This window comes from Rattus rattus, chromosome 11 (genome assembly GCF_011064425.1).
Source record: "Rattus rattus isolate New Zealand chromosome 11, Rrattus_CSIRO_v1, whole genome shotgun sequence".
In the NCBI taxonomy this organism is placed as follows: domain Eukaryota; kingdom Metazoa; phylum Chordata; class Mammalia; order Rodentia; family Muridae; genus Rattus; species Rattus rattus.
The window spans coordinates 2,897,541-2,915,876 of NC_046164.1; the positions used below are offsets into that span (position 1 = coordinate 2,897,541).

At 40.7% G+C, this 18,336-nt stretch overlaps 1 protein-coding gene across 1 annotated transcript in view; it reads right to left on the reverse strand.

Moving 5' to 3' along the window:
* Gc (GC vitamin D binding protein) overlaps nt 1-18,336 on the reverse strand; it is a 33,354-nt gene that overhangs the window by 11,270 nt on the left and 3,748 nt on the right. The window contains exons 2-8 of the mRNA XM_032916050.1: nt 11,755-11,824; nt 10,655-10,787; nt 8,534-8,745; nt 6,213-6,345; nt 5,713-5,807; nt 2,559-2,688; nt 1,274-1,476 (exon numbers count right to left, since the gene is read on the reverse strand). Coding sequence (XP_032771941.1) covers nt 1,274-1,476; nt 2,559-2,688; nt 5,713-5,807; nt 6,213-6,345; nt 8,534-8,745; nt 10,655-10,787; nt 11,755-11,824 — 976 coding nt within the window. The remainder of the gene's footprint in view (nt 1-1,273; nt 1,477-2,558; nt 2,689-5,712; nt 5,808-6,212; nt 6,346-8,533; nt 8,746-10,654; nt 10,788-11,754; nt 11,825-18,336) is intronic.

Sequence of the window (18,336 nt, forward strand, 5' to 3'; positions counted from 1 at the left end):
ATCATAAATGCATACATATGAATAAATATATACATGAGATCTGCTGAGTCCATTTACTGTTGTTTGTACAAGTTAATTAAAACATAATTTAAATCAAACCAACCCCCCGTAAACTGGCTTCAGATTAGACAACATTTCCATGAAAATGTTTCATTAATGCTTGGTTTAATAACTGTAATATCTATATATTTATGACAGGAGACCTAACAGCATAACATTATTTTAAGATACATGGAAATGTCTTTTAAGTGAGTATAATGCAAGTCTCTTTTCATTTTTGCTTATCTAGTTGCTGCCTATGAATTTGTCAGATCAATCAATATTTATAAAAAAATACTTTTAGTTCTGCCTAAGTTCTGCTTTTTTTATCTAGGTGACTGACTGTTTTCAGCTTGGTTGCAAATCATTTTTGTGCTATGAGTGTGAAGATAGTCATAACATATATAAGATATCGTACATTTGTTTGGTTCTTTTTATTTCGATGGAACAAGATCCAGTCACACCATTTCTATTTAATCCCCTTTTAAATGGCAGTGGATATCAAAAATGTTAAGGAAAGAACACTCTAAATTTGATGTTTTACTTGTTATTAAATGGTTATTCTCCAAAAGGTTGATAAATTTTAATTTTAGTTTTTTCATTTGTGATTTAGAATAGAATATGGGACATAACAACATAGCACATGTTGCCATGATATATTATGTATATAGGATATTTTATTTTATAAAGAGTTTTTGTTGACCCACTAGGATTCCTTCCTTCCTTCTTTCTTTCTTTCTTTCTTTCTTTCTTTCTTTCTTTCTTTCTTTCTTTCCTCTCTTCCTCCTCTTCCTCCTCCTCCTCCTCTTTCTTTAGCTTTTTTTTAAGACAGGGGTTTTCTGTGTAGCCCTGGCTGTCCCAGCACTTACTCTGTAGACCAGGCTGGCTTTAAATTTACAGAAATCTGCCTGTTTCTACCTTGTAAGTGCTGGGATTAAAAGTGTGACTCACCAATTCACAGCTTTAGGTGCCTTTCTTAATGGCCATCTCTGCATTAAGTAAGGCAGTGTAGTACTTCTCAACTCAGCTAAGGAAAAAACCTAAGTCAGAAAGGCTGATCCCCTTCTGCCAACGTATGCTAATCTCCAAAGGTAGACTTAGGAACCACGAGCTTCTTCTTCCCTATCCAAGTTTAGAGACGAGTCATTTCCAGTTAACAATACTTAAACTGGTCCCCTCTAGCGATGCCTTCATTCTGGGGTAGCAGAAACAAAGCACACACCACTCTACTTACTGGTCCATGGCTTGTGTGGTACTCTGACCACAGAGTTCTTTGCTGGTTGGCAGCTTGATGGCTGGCAATTGAAGTGGTTCAGCGGTTGGCATGAAGTAGCTGCACATAAAAATGCCCATGGGTGTTGTTTCGTAGCAGCACTCTTCAAACTTTGAATTCTTTTTGGATAAGTTTCCACAGATTTTTAATGTGTGTTCAGGCAGCTACAAAGAGAACGGTGGGCCTGCGCAGTTAGTATTCTTGTTAGTCTTACTAAAAATAAAATTTTAAGCTCTGGTGTAATATTTATAAATGTCAGCTCTTAGGGAACACATTTATACAGTATTTGGGGAGGGAGTATGTTAATATGTGAGAGTTGATCACATAAAGCCTAATTTCCTAAGTGTATGTGTGTGTGTGTGTGTGTTTGGTGTTCATGATAATTCCATATCAAAACCAGTACTTTCTGTTAATGTAAAACAAACAGAATCGTTTAACTTTAAAATAATTAGGATAAAGAGAATACTTAACTTTAATGCTGTAAAGTATGACATTGATTAAATATTGAAAAACCAACAGAGTGCAATAATTGAAGATAAAATATGCTCCTCGGGCAATATGATGCATACAAGTGACAGTGCAGTGGCCTCCTGTTGGATGCCATATATCATTAGACCAAGGCGTCTGTGCTCGGAAACACGTATTTGCAATGGAAAAAGATACACTGCCTAATGGACCTATACTAATGTCAGCAAGACCTTGGGGAATGATCTTCATCTAATATAATTATCTGAATCTTTATCCACTTGAGAAAAATTATGCAAACTGAGAAAGCAGAAAAAAACCATCAAATTTTAATTTGTTTACAAATTTTAAATACAATATGTTTTATGTACTAAACAAAGTGTAATAAGAATATTACCAGGCTTGGCTAGCGTCGGTACTAATAACACTTTATGCTATAAATGAATTTTAAATTGTGTTCGATTTAAATATAGTACTGAAAACTGTAATTAAATGGACTGTGTGTGAGTAATGGGTACTCTGCACAGTTCAGGGCTTGGGAATCTGGGAATCTTGTCCTTGTGTGTATGTGGATTTTTTTCACTAGTTGGGTGGTCTCAAATTGCCGGCCACCATTAACCTGTTTCCTTGCCTGTGAGGTAGAGTGGGGAATGTACTTATTGTTTGTAATGGCGTGTGAGATGCTAGAATAATGCACAGAAAAAGCAGCTTGTAAGACTGTCAGTCAGTTCACAGTCCTCAGTACGGCGTGTGGCAATGATCATCAGGTGGGCCACCTTACCTCTCTGGCCATGCAGTCCTCTGAGGTAGACTCACAACATCTGGACAGGATTTCAGTAAGGTCTTCAGCGAGTGGCAGAACGTCCTCCAGGTTAGCAGTTGGTACTTTTTGGGCTAGTTTTATGAGATGGCTGGAAGTTAAAAATGAATTTGTTAGCTAACTCAACTTCTTAGTGTTCTAGTTTTTACCATAGACATACTGCTGAGAGGGATAATGTAGAATTCGGCATCACCAGAGGGATGGAATGTCCCTGCCATATAATAAAGTTATAATATTATGAATTAAACCATCCCCAGTGAAGATTTTCAAATATTCAGCATTGAGACATAGCTTCTCTTCTGCACTAAAAGCAGTTTACAATGTTAGTGTTATGTTAGCATGTCATGTCATTGTCATTTGAGATGTTTTAGAAAATCCCTTTTAATTCAGCAGTTTTGCCACTGAGCTATAGAAAAGTTTTGTCTATTCTAAATGCTACCTCCATATTAGATATGGTTTGCCACTGACTTTTTTTAGTTGCCTCTTTCCTTGTTGACTATATCCTTTGGATAGTAGTTTAAAACTTGATATAGTTATTTTTGATCTTACCCTTCTTCTGTTTGTGCATCAGACCTAAGGGGTTATTGTCAAAGCCAGTGCCTGAAGAGTCCCCTCTGGTTTCTTCTGAGTCTTATAGTTCTAGATATTATGTTTAGGCTTTTAGTATATTTTAATGGTGTAGGTAAGGGTTCAGTTTCAGTCCTCTGCATGTGGATATCTGGTTTCTTAACACTGTTTGCTGGAGAAATTACCTTTGCTCTGTTGTGTAATCATTTTAGCAAATGTACGAGTTCAGTCCAGGGCCTTTTATTCTGTTCAGGGGTCTGTACATAACTTTCTGTGTCAGTATCACAGTAGCCTGATTATTGTTGCTTGGTCCTTGTTTCAATCTTCACCCCCAGCCCCACTTTTTAGAGTGTTTTGTCTATCTGGACTCCTTTGAGGTCCTGAGGATAGTTTATGAATTCCTAGGCAATGGTAAACTTTAGAATTTGAATGTCTTCTAAATGGCCATGTGTTTTCTGTTTGAACTCAGGTGACTGTGCTGGAAGGTGGCGGAATCCTTGAGAGATGAACCTTCCTGGGAAGTCTTTAGGTCTTTTGGAGTTGATTTTCCAAGGACATAATAGAACCTCCTCCACTTTTTCTTGAGGTGATGGTTTATACTGCCTTATGCTGCCACCCGCCATGCCACCAGAGGCCAAAACAATGGGGTCAGCTTGCTATAGACTGAAACCATAAAAGCTGTAGGGTAAAATAAACCTTTTTTTGTATTGATTTACTTACATATTTGTTACAGTAATGGATAGCTAAGTAACAAAAACCTTTTCCTTAAAAATAAAAAGGTGTCATTTAAGCCTGCTCAGGGCACCCGGAAGATAGAAAGAAGAACAATATTAACCAACCAGATCCCCCCAAAGCTCCCAGGGACTAAACCACCAACCAAAGAGTACACATGGAGGGACCCATGGCTCCAGCTGCATATGTAGCAGAGAATGGTCTTGTCCGGCATCTCTGGGAAGGGAGCCCCTTGGTCCTATAGTGGCTCAATGATTCAGGATGGGGAATGCTAGGGCACTGAGGCAGGAGTGTGTGCACATGGGGAGGGAGATAGTTTTTTTATGGAGGGGAACTGGGAAGGGAGATAACATTTGAAATGTCAATAAATAAAATAATCAATAAAAAAATGGAATAAGTGCCATTAGGGCTTTAAGAGATTAGGTCGACTCTGTACATGCTTTAAATATTGCAACATTTTATTTTGCTAAATACTTTTAATGTTGACTAATTTACTTTTTGAGAAGTGTCTTACTATGGAACCCAGACCAGCCCAGAACTCACTATGTAGCCTACGGCCTTGAACTTGTGACTACCCTTTTGCTTCATTCAGCCTTCTAGGTGCTAGTATTGCTTAGCTAGTATTGCTTTGTAATAGTTTTAAGTGTTCAAACAGTAAGCATGGAGTGTCTTTCCATTTATTGTATTATCTTGGATTTCTTTGAGCAATGTATTATACTTTTCATTGAGCCTACTTTTTCAGTACAATTTTGAAGCGCTGATAAATTTTACGTTTATATGCTATAGTTGAGATAGTTTCTATTCTAGGAATTGTAGGAAGTGGTTCTGATGCGTTGATTGGGAATCTGCGTGTGAACACTGTAGGTCCTGTTCCACAATTGGTTCTTATGTGATCAGTAAAGATGATAGCTGCCAATGGCTTGGCAGAAGAGGCAGGACTTCCAGGTTCCCACGGGCCAGCTAGTAGAAGAGAGATTCACCACATTTTGGAGGGATAGAGAGTCACCAGCCATGTGAGATCTCGAATAGAGTGGCCATTGGCTGCTTCCCCATTTGGGCTTGGGGTAGCAGGCAGGAGAATAGAAGCGCAACTAAGCTGAGGGCAGATTTAGGGTACTGAACAAGAAGGTAACCGGGCAACTAAGTTGAGGACAGATTTGGAGGTATTGAGCTAGGACTAAAGGACTAAAGTAACTACCGAGGGAAGATTTAAGAGGTGTTAAGTTGGGAGTGAAGAGAAGGGCACACTAGCAGAGGGAGGCTTAGAAGAACTGGGGCATAGAGCTATTAACATATCAATAATAGGTTAGTGTGTGTATGTGTGTGTGTGTGTGTATATGTGTGTGTGCGCGTGCGCATGCGTGTGCGCGCCCTTTTCATGTGTGGATCCAAGTGAACCTGGGCGGGCGCTAGTAACACATCTGCCTGGAGCTTAAAGCAGGGTATTAGAAACTACACGCTACAAGGAATGTTTAGGGAATCTCTAGATTTTCCTTATCAAAACAGAGCAGCAATATTTTGAAACTTAATCTTTGTTCATACAAAAAGCTAATTCCTCGGAGTAAATTCCTAGACACGAATGCAAATATAGCCCATGGTTAATTATGCAATATGTATGATGTATTTGAATATTTATGATACATGCAAAAAATACTTTTGCGTAAAAGAAAAACGAAGCCAAGACTAGAGAAAGTGCCCAAGTGGTTGTGTGGTTCATTAGTAGACTATTCTACGGCTTCTTTCACAGGCACAGTGGGAATACACAGTAGAGTGAAGGAACAAACATTTAACCATGAAGATGGTATGGAATCTTTACCTCATCCTTGATTTTTCCTTTCCATATGCAGCATATTGTGAGCAGACTCTGTTTGACATAGTGGTGAGAAGTGATAACTGTTTCATTTGGAGTCTCTAGAAAATGAAAGGGAGAATTATGTTACATAATCAAATTCAGTGCAATAGAATGTCTATAAACAGCTGAAAGGGGTGCTCTAGCTGCTGGACATTTTAGTTTTGTTTTGTTTTTTTTTCCGGAGCTGAGGACCGAACCCAGGGCCTTGCTCTTGCTAGGCAAGCGCTCTACCACTGAGCTAAATCCCCAACCCACTGCTGGACATTTTAAAATTGATATTATGCTTATGTCTAGCCACTGTAATTTATTGCTTTCTCTTTAAGGGCACAGCTCTTTTCCAACCAACAAAATGCAATGAAGGTATTTTGGAAACATTTGCTAATTACAAAATACCAACTCCCTTTATTCAAAAGAAATGACATTTTAGGATGGCAAAAATAATATATAGCTGTAATAAAGCCTACCTCCTTCAAAAAGCACACATTTGGTTTTGCAGAAGTACAGCAGGAGCCAACCATAGAGAGATAACTCTTGGTGTAACCAACTAAAAGTGGCAGAGGAGCTTGTCCGTAATTGCTGGAATATTCGAAAAGAAACCTGGGAGAGGAAAACCCAACTTTTGTCAGTATTTTGATGAAGAAAGCATGCATGTTACATCTGTCAGGGAAACATGCCCCAGGGATCTGCCTGCTCTTGCCCTATCTCAACATGGGGGTTCTGGGGATCTGAACCCATATCCTTGTGCTTACACAGAAAGCATTTTACCCATAGAATGGTTACCTCAGCTCATTAGGCCATGAAGTCATATGAATTTAAAGAAAGAATAACAATACTGGCAACTACACAATAATATATTTATTTGGAAAAATGGCTTCTTTAATTCCCATGTCCATTTCAACCACCTGTGTTTCTTTTCTCTTTTTTTCTTCCTTTTTTAAAATAGTCTTGCTCAGAGAATCACCAATATTGGCTGCTTAGTGCGCTTCTTGATAACACAGTGAGTATAGTTAGGGGGCTTACTCTGATTTTCTCTTTTAAACCTACTTTCCTAGATCGTTCCCATGTACAGTCAACCTACATGACAAGAGCAGCCATTTTGTTTTTCAACAACACGCATTCCTGAGGCTCTACAAGATGTGCGAGGGCTGGAGAAATGGTTCAATGGTTAAGAGTGCTTCCTTTGGCCCATACATATACAGCCACCCAATTAGACAAGATGGATGAAGCAAAGAAGTGCAGGCCGACAGGAACTGGGTGTAGATCTCTCCTGAGAGATACAGCCAGAATACAGCAGATACACAGGTGAATGCCAGCAGCAAACCACTGAACTGAGAATAGGACCCCCGTTGAAGGAATCTTAGAAAGGACTGAAAGAGCTGAAGGGGTTCGAGACCCCATATGAACAACAACGCCAACCAACCAGAGCTTCCAGGGACTAAGCCACTACCCAAAGACTATACATGGACTGACCCTGGACTCCAACCTCATAGGTAGCAATGAACAGCCTAGTAAGAGCACCAGTGGAAGGGGAAGCCCTTGGTCCTTCCAAGACTGAACCCCCAGTGAATGTGATTGTTGTGGGGAGGGTGCTAATGGGGGAAGGATGGGGAGGGGAACACCCATACAGAATGGGAAGGGGCGGGGTTAGGGGGATGTTGGCTGTGAAACCGGGAAGGTGAATAACAATCGAAATGTAAATAAGAAATACTCAAGTTAATAAAGATGGAAAAACAAAAAACAGTCCTTCCTGATTTTCCAGACCTGAGTTCAGCTCCAAGCCACCAAGTCAGATGGCTCACCTGTTACCCCAGCTTCAGGGGACGTGATGGCCTCTGCCGGCACCAGCAAACACATAAAGATGAGGTGATTTTTAAAAAGATGATAAAAGTATATTTGAAAATTTGAGTAAACTGTCTGAAAGGTAAAATGGGCATACTAACCAATATTTATGAAATTGGGAATAGATTTAATTTTATTGCCCTGTATCTTTGCATATAGATAGTTTTAATCACCTTGAGTAGCCTTTCCCCCTATTTTTTTTCCTTATTTGTTTTGTTTTGTCTTTTAAGAGAAAGTTTCAGCACATAGCTTTGGCTGGCCTGAAACTGGCAGCAATCCTCCTGCCTCGGCCTCCGGTGTTCTTCATGAGGTACTGCAGATGTCTACGATCATGCCCGACTTCATTTCTATCATTTTATAACCTTCCGATTTGAATGTAATCAGCGTGTAACGTGGTTTCTCGTAGAGATTAGGCAATAAAAAGGTCCACATTGCATATTAGTTTGGTAATATGTGTCATGTTCACAGCTACTTCTAACGATGTGTAGAGGTGGTTGGGGACATTTATTTCTGCATTTAGAAATGTGCACAGTAGTAAAATTGCTTCCCCCACCTTCATGATGCAAGGATTAGTGGCATAAGGGGACTCACCATAGGTACTGCCAGATGTTGGAAAGTAAGTCCTATGGAAAGAGATACTATTGATAGTGGGTGGGGTTTGGGAGAGCGGGTGGGTACATATCCTACTATGTTTTATTTCTGTCTTGCATCTTTGCACATAGACATTACTTTTTCTTTATCATGAGTTATCTTTCCTTATTTGTCTGTCTTTCCTTCCCTTTCATTCTCCCACCACCACCCTCGGCTCTCTTGCTGTTTTTGAAAGTCTCATGCGGTCTGACCACTGCAGCACTCGCAACGATCGCCCTGCCTTTGCTTCCCCAGCCGTAGGCGTCTGGGTTGGTGCAGCAGAGCTGTAGTTTGACTTCTTAGAAAGACCACTTACTGATCGGCAAATCCCTTTGGATCCTTCCTGAACGCCTCACAGATCTCATCATTCGTCGGCTCCACATAGGTGGGAAATTCCTGTGGCTGGTGACTGAGGGCAGCCATGCAGAGTTTCCGCTCCAGCCCCTCCTTCGTGCAACACTCGGAAGTTCCGGGGTGAACGGGAAAGGGGGAGTCACTTTCACAGGACTTAATAGACAGCTCTGAAGTCTGGACGAGAGAAAGGGAAACAAAAAGAAAAACCGGAAACTTATACAGTCTGTGCGAATGTCTGTTCAGTATAATATCTACTTTCCAATTTCAATATTCTCATTAGTAGTCAAGCTTCCACACTGTGGCTTACGAGCATGGAAAGTTGAATAATTTTTGGTCCTCAGAAAGTATACAGTCTCCTTTGTGTTAAACAATGACACTCTCCAGACTAGAACATGGAACAACTTTCATAAATAAATAGACTGTACTTATTGGGTTGTAGCCATTTGGCCTTTCTTGCATAGTCTGGTATTTCTCAGTGAAGAGATTTTTAGCATCACTGAGGTGAGGAACACTTGGAGACATTCTGGTAGTGGCTCTCATCTAATTTCCTACCCCCCCCCCTTTTTGCAGTTAGACCACAATCAAGGAGAACTTCCCATGGCCTCCTCTCCTCCCTTTACTAAATGAGCATCCTCTTCACATCGCTGGCTTTAGCTTCCTGTAAGTTCCTGGGTTTTCCTGTTTTCAAATATCCCAAGATGACATGGTGTGCAGTGAGTTTGAAATGATGAGCACTGATGAACTTGGTGGGGAAAGAAATGATGTAAAAGAGAGGCTGAAGGGGGCGCACATGCCAGTCATTGGGTAAGGGTAGTCACCATACGGAATCTATTGTAATAATGGTGTTGAACAGACACTGATTGTTCTGTGGAGGCCTTTAAACCAGGTCTACCTATTTGTACCTAGGCCAATGACCTCCTTAGTAAAAGTTTGTCTCCTTAGCTCTGCCTTCATCAGTTACTGTCTGTACACTGCATTCTAATCTTCTTCCTTCAGGATTTCAATTTCTAAGTAAATGCTATAGGAGAGAAAACACAGGCAAATGTATAAGCATGCACCTATAGTTTTCTTTATACCCCAACATGCATATTAACTACATAGCACATGTTAAAGTTATTTTAAGAGGTTTATGAGTTTGTATTTATGAGGTTCAAATTTAAAGTGATCTAAAAGTTTATTTGTTTATACATTCTCTCATATCATGACCACAGTTTCTCCCTCCCTGCCTCCTCCCCTTTCTCCCCCAATCTACTCTTTCTTTCCCTTCAGAAAAAAAAAAAAAGCAAGCTTTTCAGGGATATCAACCAAACATTGCATATCAGATTATAGTACGACTATGCACTGCCCTTCCTATGAAGTCTGGCTGAGGCAATCCAGTAGGAGGAAATGGGTCCCAAAAGCAGGCAAAAGGGTCAGAGATACCCCCCCCCAGTCCCACTGTTACAATCCCTACAAGAAGACCACGATACACAACCACAAGATACACTGAGCACCTTGCTCAGTCCCATGCAGGGTCCCCAATTTTCAGTTGTCTCTGTGAGTCCCTATGAGCCCAAGTCAGTTGATTATGCGAGTTTCTTGTGGTGTCCTTGAGCCCTCTGGCTCCTATAATCCTTCCTTTCCCTCTTCTGCTGGTTTCTCCCAAGCTCTGCCTAATGGTTTGGCTGTGGTCTTTGCATCAGTTTCCATCAGCTGCTGGGTAGAGCCTCTCTGATGACAATTGTATTAGGCACCAATCTATGGGTACAACTCTAAAAGTTTTTAAGAGTCCAACCTGGATTTAAATCTGACACACGGTCCACATTATCAGCATTTATTTAGTCATTCAGTTACCTTATCCAGTCAGTTTTCTTTTGGAACTTGTAGTGGCACTGAGTAAAAGGAACTCAGTAATAAGATAAATGTGGGCACTAAAAATAACAGTCTTTAATTTTCCTTCTAACTGGGAGTAGGTGGCTTGGTATCTAGAGTGTCCTGAAAATGTGACATAAAGGCCTATGGCTGGTCCTTTCCCTGGTCCACAATAGAGACAGACAGACAGACAGACAGACAGACAGACAGACAGACACACACACACACTTACCCTGGTGTCGTAGCAGTTGGGATCTGCTCCCTCAGCGCAGCATTCCTCAGTTAAGGAGACAACTTCCTTCACAAGCTGACTGACCTGCTCAAAGGTGCTACTGGGAAACTTCCTGCTGTATAAGATTAGTGATCTGAGGGAGAGAAAAGCGATCATGTTAATTGAGGTTGAATTTTTTTTTTTTTTTTGGCATTTTTGACTCACGCCAAAATAGGATATCTATTCCACTTTTAAATAAAATATTTTATGCATTAACTTTTTCTATTTGTCTAAAGGTGAGAATATGAGGTTGTATGTAGAGCATTTGTTTGTTCTATGAAAAACTATCTTGTGTACAGTTGTGGTGGTTTGAAAAAATACTGCTCCTCTCTCTCTCTCCCCATAGGCCCCAAGGGAGTAGCACTATTAGGAGGTGTGGCCTTGGAGTGGGCGTGACTTTGGTGGAGGAGGCGTGTCACTAGGGGGTAACCTCTGAGGTCTCTGAAGCTCAAGTCAGTTCACTTCCTGCTGCCTGCCGATCATGATGTAGAGCTCTCAGCTTCTTTGTCAGCACCATGTTTGCCTGGATGCTGCCATGCTTCCTGCCATGATGATAATGGACTACACCTCAGAATGTGAAAGCCAGAACCAATGAAATGTTTTCCTTTATATGAGTTGCTGTGATCATGGTCTTTCTTTACAGCGATAGAAACCCTAACTAAGACAACAGTAAAAAAACTGGATTTGTAGTTCCCATCAAAATAGCCTGGAGTCTGTTTTGAACTTCCCCACAAAAAGCATATTCTGTAGTCACTGCTGGTATGTTCCAGAGTCCTAAAACGGACAGTTCTAATTTATCTCAGAAACCCGTATGTACTCTTCGTTACAAACTCATTCCTTAGATTTACCAGTGACGGTTTCTCAGACCACAGTGACCACAGGTCAGCTGGCATCTCTGGCTGACCTCTACCTGCTTGACCTGTTGGTCCACAGTGGCCCAACAGTCTTCCCTCATCTCGGTGCCCATTTCAGTCTTCTAAACACCATGGCAGTTAGCTTGTGCACGCATGACTTGTCTACGGTCATGTCCCCAAGAGAACTTTACAGATACGGTAACTCACAGAGATCTGAAGTCATCTTTCCCCAGCGTGGAGAGTTCCTGGCAAACTTTATCCTTCTCATAATCTCGGCCTAGAAAGCAGATATAAAAAGTAACCGTCTTTTTTCTTCAAATAAATAGTATATTATATAAAATATATTATATATAATATATACATATATGTAATACACTTATATAATACTACTCTTCAACATGACCTGTGGTAAAGGCTTTTCTTAATACCTGTGCAGTTTTCATTTGCAGTTATCTTTTCATCTATCTCCTCATAATAAGCCTCAATTTTGCGATTTTTTTTTCTATTAACTTCTACTGTGTAGCAAGCACAAAAGGTAGACTGAAGTGACAGCATGAAAGTGAAATGCTACATGTCAGTGAGTCAGGACCACCCACAGGAAAACCATTCTCTCTGGCCTTCTGTATAGAGTGCTGCAGGGGGTTGCTCCTCTCTTCCTCCCTCCCCGTCTTCCTTCTCTCTCTCCCTCCCCTCTTCCTTTGCTTTTCTTTCTTCTCTCCTTCCCTTTTGTTGTCTGTTTTGTCTAAGCCTTCAACAAGCCCAATGACAAAGGTAGGAAAGAAGCCTCTGGACTCTCAGATGAGTCTCTAGTTATATTAAGGCTGAACTTGGAAGAAGACAGTGATTTGAAAGCTGCTACTGGGCTCTGTCACCACCCCAGACTCCTAAGGAATTCAGCTAGGGAAATGGCTGTACTTCCTTGCTCCTCAAGAGTAGTGAGGGCGTCTTCATAATCGCCCTCCTTCTTAGCTTTCCTTTAGGGTCTGGGATTCTGACTTTAGAAATCACCTGGGCAGTTTTAGTTCAAAAGCCAAATGAACAAAGAACATAGCTGGGGTTAGAAACCAGTGGCCTGCAGATCTGATACCAACCATTAAGAGAGCAAGGTAACCTAGAGACATCTTTTATACCCCAGCTCCCAGAGCAGCAACAAGAATGACAAATCCACAGGGATTTCTGGAAGGCAGGGGGCAGGCAACCCTGAAACGCCTCTGGGCAGAGTGAGAGGATTTGAATGGTCAGTTCCAGTGGGAGTTGTTAGATGCCGGGCAGGTTTGAAACATTTCTAGGGATGATTGGAAAGTGTTTAAAAAGGAAATAAAAGCCAGGCAAGGAGTAAGGACCCTTAATCCTAGCACTCAGGATAGAAGCAAGTAGACCCCTGTGAGTTCAGGGACAGCCTGGTCCACGTAGAGTTCCAGTCTAGTTGGGAGCAGTAGTGAAATCCTGTCTTAAAGAAAAGAAAAGAAATGAAAAGGAAAGGAAGGGAAGGGAAAGGAAAAGGGAAAGGGAAAGGGAAAGGGAAGGAAGGGAAGGGAAGGAAAGGAAAGGAAAGAAGGGAAGGGAAGGAAAGGAAAGGAAAGGGAAGGGAAGGGAAGGAAAGGAAAGGAAAAGGGGGGAGTAGGAAGAGGAGGAAGAGGAGGAGGAGGAGGGAAGGAAGGGAGGAGGAGAAAGAGGAGGAGGGGAAGAGGAAGGGAGGAGGAGGAGGAGGAGGAGGAGGAGGAGGAGGAGGAGGAGGAAACAAGCAAACAAAAGTAAAAGAACTTGTTGGCTCAAAGCATCTCTGCAAACAGTTGGGTTCTCTGCTGCTGACTCTCCGGTTAAGGTCTTCCTGTGTCAGTCTAGAAGTAGCCTAGGTAGTGGAGGAGAGAGAAAGGCAACCTGAGACAAAAGGAGCAAGAGATTCATTTTCCTATCACTGGCCTGACTGGGGAAGCAGCTTCAACATCAGTGAACTTCTGGCCTGAGGTTAAATGCAAGTCGTTGCCCCTGTAATGCCATGGATCTTCTGGGCTCAGAAGGACAGGAGGACATGTTTGGTTTTTAAGAATGAAGAGAGGCATGTGAGACCTGGTCTAAAGGCTACCAGAGCGAGAGGAAAAGTCACATTCACGAGGCACAGTTTTTTCCTGTGTTTAAAAATGAGCTCCTCTCTGACTATAAGGCTCTCTATACACATGTTCCACGTGTCTGAAGGCCTGTCTGTGTGTCCTTCTGTGACTCATCACTTATAAATTTATGTCCAGGAAATTCCTCAGCACTCTGGAGTCTTTGAACAGTTGTTAAGCATAGAAATGGTCTGGCCTCTGTTCTAAGGAGCCTTGAGTGATCTAGCAACTTGGTTTAAAGTATGAGGGACGTCATCTTAGAGGTGATCGGAAGACCATTCTCTCTTCAAGGTCAATGTTCTGGTTAGACTGGAGGTGCTTGGGAAGACATGTTTGTGTGTTGTGTTTGCGTTTGTGTGTGTGTGTGTGTATGTGTGTGTGTGCATGTGTGTGTGTGTGTATGTGTATGTGCGTGTGTTTGGTTGAAAAGACACTGATGCTGGATGGATGGATATAAATTTGGGGAGTTTATCTGTGTGCGTGTTTTAAATTATTTTTAATATTAATAAATGTTAATGAAAATAACCTGTATAAACTGTTGCACTGTATTTTTCCAGATGGACAATAATAAATAGATCCATGGAGTAAGAAAGGTCAGAGGTGAAAGATGTTAAAACCTTCTTCTTTGAGACAGGCAGGGTCTTTCTACATAGCCCAGACTGGCTTCAACTCCATATTCTTTCTGCCTATCAAGCTGTTTTATAATGAGTGGCAAAGTCACATGCTATCAAAATTTCTATAAGATACATAAGAGCCCATAGGTTTCTGTTTGATGTTAAATCCTGGAAACAAGAACAAGGGGGTGGGAAGGTAAAGCTAGTGGTCAGTGAAATTCAGCAGGCCCCAGCAGGCACTCCGCTCTGGCTGAGGACCTGCACATCAGTCCACTGTCTGAAAGCTGGATGCTGTGACACTCAGAAAGGTTAAAACAAGGGAGACCATGTCAGTTGGTCATCAGTCGTACATAGTAGGTGGGTCTGAAAGAATACACTGCAGAACTGTCCCTGTGTGGGGAAGAGCTATTTCAGACACCCCGGTCGTTTTATGTCATGGTTAAGACGAAACTCGAAAGAATGGCTGGCAGTTGTGTGGCCTCGTAATCTAACCAGCCTGAACACTTTATTCTAGCACGGCTCACGAATAACTGCTAGCAGGACATTTTGAAGAAAGGGGTTTGTTTAGTCACTGCGAAAGTTGCAATGGCTTTGGATAATCACACATATTTCAAGGTCCCATATTTAGCACAAGACTGTCCTTGTGAGCTTTATGATCTCTTCAGAGACAAGGAGTTTGTCACACAGACAAATTGTAAATTTGGAAACTTTACCCTAAACCTCTAACATTGGAAAGTCACAAAATAGCTCTGTTTAAGGATATTTCCTAAAAGGACACTTTATTTTAATGAACACCAAGTAACTGTTTTTAATATCTCCCTTTATCGAGCTATTTTTGCTTGTGCTGGTACCTTTATTGTGACATCCAGTAATATACAGAGCGATTTCCATATGAAAATGGGGTACTATTGATAAATATTTTAAGAAATATTTCATTTCTAGCTTTTAAAGTTTCAGGATTCGCATTTTACTATGCAGGTAGAACTTCGCTTCACATGTTACAGGAATGCAGCAGGCATGGGAATGCTTATGTAAGTAAGTGAGTGCTGCATTATTTATGTTTTCTTTTTTTATTAGATATTTTATTTAATTACTTCTCAAATGTTATCCTTTTTCCCAGTTTCTTCTCTGGAAACCCCCTATCCCATCCTCCTTCCCCCTGCATCTGTGAGGTTGCTCCCCCACCCACCCACCCATTCCTGCCTCCTTGCCCTGGCATTCCCCTATACTGGGGCATTACACCTTCACAGGAACAGGCCCTCTCCTCCCATAGATGCCCGACAAGGCCATCCTCTGCTACATATGCGGCTGGAGCCTCCATGTGTACTCTTTGGTTGGTGGTTTAGTTCCCTAGGAGCTCTAGGGGGATCTATCTGGTTGTTTGATATTGTTGTTCTTCCTGTGCAAACCCCTTCAGCTCTACTCATCCAGCAGTTTTTGAGCAAAGCATATAGTTGTTTGCACACATGTGTCTTGTATCTCATAGGAATTGTATTAGTTAGGGAGCATACTGCTGAGAGAAAAGTGGGAAATGAGACTGTGAGAGAATTGAAGTCATTTCGGAATGGTCTTTGCTGGAGTGTTTAGCCTTGGGCAGGAAAGAACGAGAAAATGAAGTCTCAAAAGGCGGCACTGGAAAGTATAATAGAGTATATATAATAGGTTATATACAAAGCATATAGAAATAGACTGCAGAGGAAGGCATTACCATGACCTTTCATATGTATGGTCTTGGATGTATTTTTGATAAAATTAATCCATTAATTTATATAGGAGACAGTATCTAGTTTTGATAGTTAGATATGCTAATCCTTTTCTGTATGCACAAAACCCAGTAAATTAATACAGAAATTGACTTGTAATATAATTATTACAGGGGTTGGGGATTTAGCTCAGTGGTAGAGCACTTGCCTAGCAAGTGCAAGGCCCTGGGTTTGGTTCCCAGCTCCAAAAAAAAGAAAAGAAAAAAAAATATAATTATTACAGATTGAGTTCTCATACCAATAGAACTCTTTTTTCAAAATTTAGATTTGTTTTATTATTTTGTGATTGTGATTGTTGTGTGTGTGTGTGTGTGTGTGTGTGTGTGTGTGTACATGCATGCATGCATACATGCAGGCAGGTGACCAGAAGCTTCAAGGCAGTTGTGTGCTCTACCTCACAGCCAGAAGTGGGTGCTGGGGATGGAACTTGGAACCATGCAAGAACAATATGTGCTCTTAAACTCTGAGCCATCTCTCTAGCCTGAAAATCATTTTTAAACTAAGCTCATTGAAAGTTAGTTAAATTTATCCCTCAAGTGAATTATAATTATCATATTTTGTCCTTTAATGTACTACGGAGACTTTGGTGTGGTAACAGAAACTATTGGCATGAAGTTAGTGGCTATTGTGAAATCATGCTCACGCCAAGTGACCTCTTTGTCCTAAATGTTTAGAAATTTCAATAACACTTTTACCAAACACCATGTCCAATTTAATCTACATTGTGAAATATTCTGGTAATCTAAATCAAACTCTGGACTTTTAAAAAAAAAACTCTGTACTTATTTTTGGGAAATCGTATTGCTTCATGCACACTACAAGCTCTTCCAACAAATCTGGGCATATCCATACATTTAGATATATTCTGTGACATGTCCTCTCTGCCGGACATGGGCTTCGCACTGAATGTGAGAGGCAATAGAGACCAAAGCAGGTCCAGCCCCTCCGTTCTGTGACGTTCATTCTGATAAGAAGAGCCAAGGACATTCCTACAATCTTGGCACAAAGCCTACAAAGAAAGATGCTTTGACTCTTTTGATGCTGTAATGACCTTCACGAACTTCTGATTTTGTCCCTATAGGAAAGCCATTTTGTCACAGGCATTGAATGAATCTTGAGTAACAGTGGCCTGAGTCAATATTTCTACAGAATGATGTCTCATGGTACTCTATTCCTGTTTTTCTGTTTTTATGATACCCAGATTTGTTAACATTTAAATTTACAGATTATGAATGTTCAACTCAAAGATAATTAACCTTATGATTATAGCCAATGTGTGAGTGCCAACAATTTGGGTAACACTGGAGTTATTTAATGCATAACATGCCCTTTAATCTCTATAGAAACATGAAAAAAAAAGTGTGGTTTATCATGGCTCACCCCACTGTTAACTATACTTCTCTGTATCTGCAACATGGGTAAAACTTCATCTTTTAAAAAGATTTTGAAAAAATTGATGATGATGACGACGATGATGATGATGTGTGTGTGTACATGTGCACATGCATGTATATGTATGTGTGTGTGTACATGTGCTTGTGGGTGACCATAGATACTACTGACAGAGGGTGTCAGATCCACTAGAGCCAAAGTTACAAGTGGTTGTGAGCTGCCTGACATGAGTTCTGGGAGACAAACTCTGTCCCTTTACAAAAACACTGAGTATTCTTAAATGCCGAGCTGTGTCTGTAGCCTCTAGAACTTCACCTTTGTATGTGAGACGTTCTTAGAGAAAATTAAGTTTGCTAGTTAGTGTAACTTTTTGTTACTATTGTTTCTATGAGTTAAGCACTTTTTATATTTTGACACTATTCTCTTAATGATATTAAAAGATCCATCGTTAAAAAAATGCCTTTTGGGAGTTCTAGTTATGATTATCATGTCTTTAAAAGCTTATTGTAATTTTTCATATTCAGCTTTCACTTTTTAAAAAACAAACTTACATGGTTTGGAGCAAGAAGATAGAAAGGTCAAAGTGCTGGCTGAAGTTTTCAGGGGACTCAGCAAACACAAGGGCTTGAAATAACCTTGGGCATTTACACATGAATCTTACCAAGGAAACCAGTGCTAATTATATTTCTGTTAAGCAAACTTCTGCTTGTGTGAAAGATATTAATTGGAAAACACCATATGAAACTTAGAGTTTTGTACACTGCATGTGTGTTTTTTACAGAGCCAATTCATTAACCATTCATTGTGAATATTTAAGAAATCATCCAATTGAGGACAGGAAAGTACTCTACTTGTCCAACGAGGTGACATAAGTAACAAGTGGCGATGACCTTCTTTAGTTGGGTAGTCACA